Source organism: Rissa tridactyla, chromosome 5, assembly GCF_028500815.1.
Source record: "Rissa tridactyla isolate bRisTri1 chromosome 5, bRisTri1.patW.cur.20221130, whole genome shotgun sequence".
In the NCBI taxonomy this organism is placed as follows: domain Eukaryota; kingdom Metazoa; phylum Chordata; class Aves; order Charadriiformes; family Laridae; genus Rissa; species Rissa tridactyla.
In genome coordinates, this window is record NC_071470.1 from 77,077,408 (window position 1) to 77,086,252 (window position 8,845).

The following is an 8,845-nucleotide window of genomic DNA, read 5'->3' on the forward strand; positions in this document are numbered from 1 at the left end:
ATCCAGCTGAAACATGCTTCTATAGCTCTCGTTTCTCTCCAGGGTGGACAGGAGATGGACACCTGGCCTGTGGCCACAAATCTGGGGCATGATCTCGCTCATGAGTTATTTTGGTCTGTCCATTGCGTGTCTCCCAGGGGTACCTTCTTCCCATACCGGTTTCCTTAAGCCCTGCCAGCACTGGTGTTGGTTTCCCTTGGTTGTGGAAAAGCCACGCTTGGAGTGCCGGCCGCACGCCCCAACACCGTCCCTCTACCACGCAGCTCTGGGGAAAGTTGCTTTCATTTCTCTTGGTTTTCCCCAGCTGTAAATGCGGGATCGTTTTGAAGTCACGAAATTCAGAAAGATTTTGAAACTTCTTTGGTGCCTCCACAGCACTTCGAGTACGTGACCGGTCGTCTTTCTCGGTAAATTGCTGCCTCCCCCACCATTTCACAGACTTTTCTTTGAAGAGACCCCTGCCACCACCCAGCAAAGCCGCTTAAACCAGTCCTAGGTTGGGCTCCTTCTCATAACTCTCTGCAAGGAAATTGAGAACTACGCAAGTATTGAACAAAACCCAGTTTTAAGGCCATCTCCTTTTCCACTGCCACAGCAGCAAGGCTCTGAATTCCCTCTACAGGACTTTGGGAATAGTTTGTGGAAACTGTCCCTGGCCTTTCTGTCACTCCTCCTCGCTCATCCATTTTTCACCTTGATCTCTTGAACCAGGTCTTCGCAAGACTTTTGGAAAGAGTTATCTCAGAGGGAAAAACAAGTTCTTAAGAGAAAGATGAGTAGCTTACAGTTTGAGCGGAAGATTTTTTTTTTTCTTTAACCATTTTATTACTATATAAAATGCTGATGTGACCTGAAAGTTCCAAATTACAACATTATCACACAACCACATCAGTTTTTTTTTTTTTTCTTCTGCCCTCTTCCTTCCTCCTCGCCTTGCTGTTGTGTCCCCTTCCCCTTCTGCTTCCCGGCTGGTGACTTTGCCTTATTCAGGGCAGCCCCCATCCCCCGCACAACCCGAGAGCGCAGGGTGCTGCTGTGGCCATCGCTTTGCAGCAGTGGCTGTTGAATATCCTACGTGAGAGCCGAAGGTGTTGGTGTTACAGGGTTGGCCCATTGCGTACCAAAATGCATCGCTTTAGCCCTTCATTTTGCGAGAAACCCAAAAGATGCCGTGAAACATGCAGAGGAGCAAGGACCGGCTGATTGTCCTCCAAAACAGGTGGGTGTATTCCCATGTGTGTAAGTCCTGGAGGACTCCGCGTTGCCAGAATAAAGCCTTGTGGACACGTGGCTCTACAGCATTGTAAGGATGCGTGTGGTCTGACCTCCCTTTCTATACGCTCCTATAGTTTCTCAATGCCATGTTCACGTCTATAGTGAATATTGGTGTCGATAGTTTGCCCACTACAGTTTGATTATCCCCGCCAGGAATGATGGAGAACGGGCTCCCTGACGGCACAGCACACCGCGCCTTCGAGCCGATAATAAATTGGCTGCTGATTTAATAAATAAAAGCTGCTTTTCCTGAAACTACAGGCAGGTAGGACACCTTCAGCTAAGCCCAGGGTATTTCAGGTCCTAAGTGCGGTAATGGGCTACGAAATGGGGCCGAACAGGACAAACCCTGGTGCCACCCCATGGCTCCGTGAGGATTTGATCCCTGTGTTATGGAAGGGCGCTCTGGGCGTACCATAGATGTTGGGAAGGGAAACAGCCCCTCTCCTTCCAACCCCAACACCGCAAGGGTGGGTGTCTCACCCTCACACATCCCTGAGTCCGTCCTAACCCCGTTGCTGTTCCTGATGCCGTTCTCTGGCATCCCAGGCCGCCGGTACCGAGAAAGTCGCTGCTGATAAATGCACACGTCGGCACTGAGTCACAAAATGTGCGGAGACGTAGGAACAGTTTGCTTTTTTGCTGGTGCTACCGTCCCAGTCATCTCTTGCATTTCCTGGGTGTTCGACTCCTACAGCAAAGCGCTAGATGTGAAGAGATCTTGATTTTTTTAAATTTATTTTATTTTTTTCCCCCCCGCTACGGTGCTAGGCGTTTTTGCTGATGTAAGAGCTAGCAAAAAAAGACCGTGGGTGGGAATTATAGCCCTAAGAAAGAAATATGTAAATATCTGAATGCATTAAAAAAAAACCGAACAACCCTGCTTACCCGGGGTTTTGCGCTCTGATTTTATTCCGGGCTCTTTTTGTGGTTGAGGGGGGTAAATGCTAAAGGGCCCGAGGGGTGATGTTTGTATGGACCCAGCTAATCACAAAGGGGGTGTGGGGAAGATTCTGCGGGGAATCCAAATACGCCCTCTGTCCCAAGGGCTGGTTTTAATCAGTAATGGGGCGTAAATGCGGCTTCTGTCCCGGCTGCGGCGAGCATCTGAGAAATCACGTCACTTTTTCACGGTCCACCGCTCAGATGCGGCTGCCGAAGTTTGAATCTCGCCGCTTGTGTGGGAGTGTGGCCCCCCCGAATAAATAGGGGTGTTTCTTCAGCCGGTGCCTCAGTCCGTGCCCGGGGCTGAGCCTGCTGTGAGGATGCGAGTGCCGGCTGCGGGGGGGACAGGAGCCCCCGTGCTGCTGTGGCTGCTGCTGCTGCTGCTGGTGATGTCCCACTCGGCCCACGCAGGTGAGAGGCGGGTGTCTTTGCAAGGGTCCCCACGGCTGTCAGGTCCTTGGCGAGGGGTGGGCATCTCCTGCGTCCTGCACCGAAAGGGACCGGAGGAGACAGGGAATCCTCCTGGATGCTCAGCCCCAGGGTTTTTCCTGGTAGCCAAGAGAAGAGCGTGACCTTCCTCCTTGGCTAGGACCCGGTAGCAGGGCATCGAGGCAGAGGCACAGATCAGTTTCCTAGCGTGGTCCCTAAAGCGTTGTCAGCAGAAGCAGGGAAAGGGACAATTTCTTTGGCCCTCCAGGAGATTCGGAGTTGCCGCACCTCGAAATAAGGCCATTTGTCTCCGTTAAGTTGCCACCTTCTCTCTTTCTCAGCCATCCTGGAGGTGAACGGAAACCTGAACTGTAGGTGCGTAAAGACAACTTCGGACTACCTGAGTCCGAAGAGGTACGAGAGCATTGAGATCCGGCCCGTGGGCAGCACCTGCAGGCGCACAGAGATCATGTAAGTGCTGCAGGCGGGGAAGGGGGGGTGTCGGGGGGCAGAAACCCGCTTTCTCCTTCGGCCCCCGTGGAGCAGCGGGGCCGGCGCCGCACCTTTTCTCCTGCAGCCGCCTCCCTTCTCCGCTCCTTTTCTTGGCAACTAAAGCTTTCCAAAATTGCCGGCGGAGCTCTCTCACGCTTAGGGGCTGAGAAACATCGGATCCGAGCCGACCCGGAGCTCCCCGGGACCTAAAGGAGCCTTTCCAGCAGGGGGGGAAAGCACAATCTCCTCATGCCGGCGCTTAGCGGGGAGCGCGATGGTGGGGGGCTGTTTGCAGTTTGGAGGTAGCGCATCCTCAGACACCGAGGCGGGATGAGCCATAACCAATTTTTCCGCTGCCGATACGCTCCTGAGAGCAAACAGCATCTCGGGTCAAGCCCTTCTCTCGTTACTCCTGCCCTGACTAAAGCGGCGCGTTAAGCAGAAGCATAAGATTTCTTTAACTGTTGGCTTTTGTGAAGAAAATTGTCTTTGAAGGGCCACCTCTGGCTTTCCAGCGCCGTCTCTGCTCTGCACGGGAACGTGTTGCGTCTCGCTTTTTCCCCGGCCGTCCCGCGGCTTCCCTCTGTCCCAGCGGCTTTCCGCGATCTGCCGGCGCTGTCAATGAAAGCCGAGCCCCGTGGCTCGGCTTTGGCTGCCCCGATCCCCGCCTCGGGGAGGGGAGGGCGACGCTCACGACTTCTCCTTGCGTTGCAGAATTAAATTAAAAACTTCGGGGAAGGTGTGCGTGAATCCCGACACCCCTTGGGTAAAGAAACTGCTGAAGCGTATTGCGAGCACGTAAGTTGCTTTGATTGGAGAAAAAAAAAACAAAACAAAACAAAAAACCCAACCCACAACCCTTTGGCCCAGGTGGGCGATGTCCCATCCCATCGGCGGTCCTGGGGAGCACTTGCAGGACCGAGGGCTCTCAGGGGGGTGCTGTGGGGGGCCACGGGACCCATCCCAAGGCGATGTGGGGTGAGACTTTGCTGTGCAAAGCAGCCTTCGGGCGCTCAACATGCCAATGCTGCCATCCCTGCATCCCGCTCTCCGCGGCTTGTGCACGGTGCTGTGATGCTGAAAACATTTTGGCAAAAAAATATATGTATTTTGGGGGCGGGGGGGCGGGGGGATGGCAAAAGCGGGGTTTGCTCATTGCGGGCGCAGAAGTGTGTCAACGCTCGGCTGCGAAAGCCGCCCTCCGCTGTGGTGCCCGGGTTGGTGGCACAATGTAGGGATGGCTCAGACGTGTCCCCGCGAGTGACGCCCGGGGAAATGGCAGCCGCTTCCTTTGGTTGGGGCAGGAGCTTCCTCTCCCGCCCCTCGCAGGAGCCACTTTTCTCCGCGTTCACACGTTTCTCCTCCTTCTGCTTTTTGCAGGAAGAAAAAATAAGTTTCCTGCTAAGGAAGTTGAGGTGCGGAGCCCCGAGCCGGGGGCACGGACGATGCGCAGGCGTGCGGACCTGGCCGCTCCTCCCTTTGCCCTCGCTTCCCCCCATCCCAAAAAACTCCGTGTCCGGCCCCAACACGGCCGCTGCTCTCCCCAGCCCCACGGCAGGTTTTGGAGTGGGGGGGTGTTTTCCCCCCCCGATTTGGTCCCCGGATCAGCGTAGATGTGAACCCTTCGTTTATTTACTTGCCCATAGACTGTGAAGCCTTTCTCTGCCAGAGGCTGCTCCTGGCTCTGTAGGAACGACTTTGCGACTCTCTCCGGGTTTTTATTACCCAGCGTGGCGTGTCCTCAAGTCAAATAAAATTCAGTTTTTTGGGGGGTTTTTTTTGTTTGTTTTGTTTTTTTTTTTTCTTCTGTTGTATTTTCCCTGCATCTCCTGGCTTCGAAGAAACGGGGCAGAGTTTTGATAAACCCCATGGTTGTAGCCTTGTTGGAGCCAAATTTGCCGTCATTTGCATCCGGCGCTCTTGTCTGGGTGTTCTCCCGCACGCTATGAAAACGTGCATTTGAATATATGTCAGGGGAGGTATTTCGGCTATAGGTAGGGGAGCGAGGGCAGCACCCAGGCGTGGGCCAGGCACCAGGAAAACCCCTTTTACGCAGAGGAATAAGACGAAGGCAGGGAAGGGTTTGTCCAAGGCAATGCTGGCAGCTGGGATGGGCGCTGGACCACCAGCCAGGGATCTGGCAGCCCCGGCAGAGCCGGCGGAAAGCGAAGCTCCTTCCCCACGTAACCTGTTCTCCCCCGCGGTGCCCATTTGTGGGCCACGATGTTGCCGGCAGGGAAATGGGTGACACAGGTGACGTCCCCCCCCCCATCCAAGCATTGGTGATGGGGCTGGGGCATGCAGGCGGGTGTACGGCTCTGGAGAGCAGCGAAGGCCATGAAGAAAATATAAGGGAGGGGTGCGAGGTCACTTGGAAGAGGTTTTTGGGCTAATGGCAAAAGGCAAATGCCCCCAGAGCCCAGGCTGGGATGAGCCTTGCAGGGGGGAAACCTGGGTGTAGGAGAAAATGAGTAATATCTGATGGTGCAGAAGAGAAAAGCAGCCCAAAAACCCTCCGGGCTCCTGTGGCCGCTAAGAACAAGGGCTGGGGGAAAGGACGGGTATATTTGCAAGACCCAGCTTAGGAGGAAGGGGAAAACAGAGTCAGTTTCAGGAAGCCGGGGCCCCCGCCAAGCCCGGAGCTGCTTTTATCAGCATCGTTGCAAACTCCGCGAGCGCCGTCAGCAGGGAAAGGGAGATGGGCAAAAAACCACCCCGACCGACCCCGGGGCCTCCCGCCTGCGCTGCTTCACTTCTCCTATTTTCCGGCTCAAATAGGGGGATGCCGGCGGGGCCGGGGATGGGGCCGGCATGGCTGCGCGGGCGGCCCTGCTTCTGGGGGTGCTGCTGCTGATTCACCGCCCCGGGGATGCAGGTGAGGCTCCCCGTGACCCCCCAGGCGTGGGGCTGGAGGATACTTGCGGGGGGGGGGGGTGGATGGAGGTTTTTGGAGGTGGCATCCCACTGTCACCTCTGGGGCTTAAATACATCTGAGGCTCTTCTGGAAGTGGGTCCGGTGATGCTGGTGGGATGTGGAGCGGGGGGAAGATGCATTGCCCAGAAAGGGTTTTGGGGATTTTCGGTGGGTTTTCGGGACACGCAACGCGTGAAGCCGCGGCCGTGTGCCCCTCCAGCTCTCCTGGAGGCCAATGGCAACCTGAGCTGCCGCTGCGCCAAGACCACCAGGGCCTTCATCTCCCCACGGAAATACAGCAGCATCGAGGTCCGTCCGGTGGGGAGCAGCTGCCGGCGCCTTGAGGTGGTGTAAGTGGCTCCCTGGGGGGGGAAGGGGGGGGTATGAGTCCTCTTCTCCCCCCCATCCTCCCCAAATTATTTGTTTCGTACTCTTTTCCTTTATGAGAAGTGCTGAGGGGCTCGGCTACTCCAGCCCCCCGACTAGAGGAGGATGTGCTGAACCCCCTCCGTGTTTTCTAGGATTAAGCTAAAAAGCCTGGAGAGGGTCTGCGTGGATCCTGACACCCTGTGGGTGAAGAAACTCCTGCAGGACCTCCCGCACCTGTAAGGTTCCCCCCTCCACTCACACACACACCCCCTCCCCAGCCAAAGGGGCTCCTGGCAGGACCTGGGGCGTCCCGTGGGGACCGGTCTTCACACGTTTCTCCCCACTTCTGCTTTTGGCAGGAGGAAGAAAGAGGCTCCCCGCTGAGGAAGCTGCCGCCGCTGGGACGGCCAGATGTGCCAGGCCCCAAACTGGACCCCCCCCCACCCTGCTGTCCCCTTGCTCCGGTGCGAAGGGGGGGTGCGCGCTGCTGCGTGATGTCCTCAGCCCCTTTTTCCTTTGCGTTTTATGCATTTAAGCCCTGGAAAATGCCAGTCCGCGCTTCCCCTCCCTCCCACCCTGTGGCCGTGCACTGGGTGTCCCCTTTGGGCGCCATCCAACGGGTCCAATAAAGGTGGAAGCCCTCGGTCACCGTCACTTGCGTCCCTTCCTGCGGCACGCCGGGGGTTTGGGGGTGCTCAGGCGGACCGAGTCCCCACGGGGTGGAGGGGCAGAATCGGCGTTTCTCCACCGACAAACGTGGGGCAAGCAGGAGGTTTGGGGAGGTGGCCACCGTGTCTTCCGCCTTTTTTGGCGGGGGGGCGGCGTGGGCCACGTGCGTCAGGGGGAAGCGATGGCAGGGAAGTTGAAGCGCGGGGCAGCTCCTTTTTTCCCCCCCCCCTCCTTGGCGTTTCCCTGCTTGCAAAATCCCCGTGGAGGCTGGCTATAAAGCAGCCCCCGTGGCGGCTGGGGGCGAGCGGCGAGGATGCGGCTGCTGCCGGCGGCGCTGGCCCTGGCCATGCTTCTGAGCGACCTGGTGCCGGTGGGCGGTGAGTGACATGGGGGTGTCCGTCCGTCTCCCCACCCAAACCCCTCGGTGCCCCGGATGGAGCCATGGGCTCCTCTGGGCTTTCACATTTGTCTCCGGCCCATCTTTGAGCTGGAGTTTATCCTTTAAACCCGGTGGCGAAGCTGGAGGGGGATGCATGGGACTGCCGGGGGGTTTTGCCCGATGGGTTTAAGCTGCTTCTCTTCAAGACCCCCATGAAACCAGAGCGCTTGGTGGGTGGGTGATGGGTTTAATTCATAAAATGTTGGTTTTCGAGCCCTGAGGCGCTGAACCCCTTCCGTGTGCATGAAAAGGAAGCTTTGGGAAGGATTAGCCTTGCGTCAGCCTCGCCGCTACAAACCCCATTAACACCAGTCCGTCCCTGCAAGCACCCCCATGGGTGCTGGGGAGGGGACAGGACGGTGGCAGGGGGATGGCGGGGATGGGGGGGATGTCCCCGTCTGCCTCCCTCCGAGGGGACGCGGAGAGCTGGGTGCGGGCTGCTGTGGGGCGCAGGTCTGTCGCTGGAGAGCCTGCTGACCAACATGAGGTGCAAGTGCATCAAATCCACCACCCGGGTCATCAACTTGGGGCTGATCCTCGCCATCGACGTTACGCCGCCGGGGATTCACTGCCGGAGGAAGGAGATCGTGTAAGTGGAAAGCCTGCAGACCGATTCCCGCGGGTCGCTTGCTTACGTTCCGGCGCAAAAATACGCTTCCACCCTCTCCGAAGCCCCTGCATCTCGCAGTGACTCTCACACGGGACACCGCTGCTCGTTTTAATGGGGGTCACCCCTGGCGCGGCTCATGGAGCCCCCCAAAATCCCGTCTATCTCCCAGCGAGGGTTGCAGGGGTTGGCTTATAACGGTGCCGGGGAGCAAGAGGGGTTTTCTCTGCGGACAGCGGCGCGGTTGGAAAAGCGCTGGGGAAGCGGCGTGCGTGGGGCTGAGGGGGGGGTCTTGTCGCCCCCCGCAGCCTCACCCTAAAGAAAAACAAGAAGGTGTGCGTGGCCCCCGAGGCGCCCTGGATCCAGCTGCTCATCCACAAGCTGATGCAGAGGTATGCGCTGCCCCGCCGCCCATAAAGAAGGGATGTATCCAAGGTGGGGCCATCCCTTCCTCCCCACTGCTTTATTTTCATTTCTTTCCTTCCCCCCCCCCCCCAAAAAAAAACCCCGCAGGAACGCCACCAAAAAAGAAGGGGCGTCGCGGGCACGGCGGGAAGCGGAGCGGTGGGCTGGGGGAGCGGGGCCGTGGTGCTGGCCCCCCCCCCAGATTCCCTAAAGCATCTCTCTCCCTCTCTCCTGACACGACGATAAATAACTGGCCGCGGTTATTTATTCCTCTGCGCCGTGATAACGCTGGGTTTCACGG

The 8,845-nt window shown here is 57.5% G+C and overlaps 3 protein-coding genes across 3 annotated transcripts; all 3 read left to right on the forward strand.

Moving 5' to 3' along the window:
* The first annotated feature begins 2,523 nt into the window (after positions 1-2,523).
* Positions 2,524-4,820, forward strand: LOC128910367 (interleukin-8-like). The gene is made up of 4 exons (XM_054203486.1): positions 2,524-2,631; positions 2,991-3,120; positions 3,856-3,939; positions 4,522-4,820. Exons 1-4 carry the CDS (start codon positions 2,541-2,543, stop codon positions 4,532-4,534), a joined length of 318 nt encoding a protein of 105 aa, XP_054059461.1. The 5' UTR covers positions 2,524-2,540; the 3' UTR covers positions 4,535-4,820.
* A 1,093-nt stretch (positions 4,821-5,913) lies between these two features.
* On the forward strand, positions 5,914-6,981 carry LOC128910326 (alveolar macrophage chemotactic factor-like). The gene is made up of 4 exons (XM_054203392.1): positions 5,914-6,016; positions 6,276-6,405; positions 6,577-6,660; positions 6,784-6,981. Exons 1-4 carry the CDS (start codon positions 5,953-5,955, stop codon positions 6,806-6,808), a joined length of 303 nt encoding a protein of 100 aa, XP_054059367.1. The 5' UTR covers positions 5,914-5,952; the 3' UTR covers positions 6,809-6,981.
* A 363-nt stretch (positions 6,982-7,344) lies between these two features.
* Positions 7,345-8,845, forward strand: LOC128910364 (C-X-C motif chemokine 2-like). Its single transcript, XM_054203478.1, has 4 exons — positions 7,345-7,470; positions 7,986-8,121; positions 8,448-8,531; positions 8,653-8,845. Exons 1-4 carry the CDS (start codon positions 7,407-7,409, stop codon positions 8,753-8,755), a joined length of 387 nt encoding a protein of 128 aa, XP_054059453.1. The 5' UTR covers positions 7,345-7,406; the 3' UTR covers positions 8,756-8,845.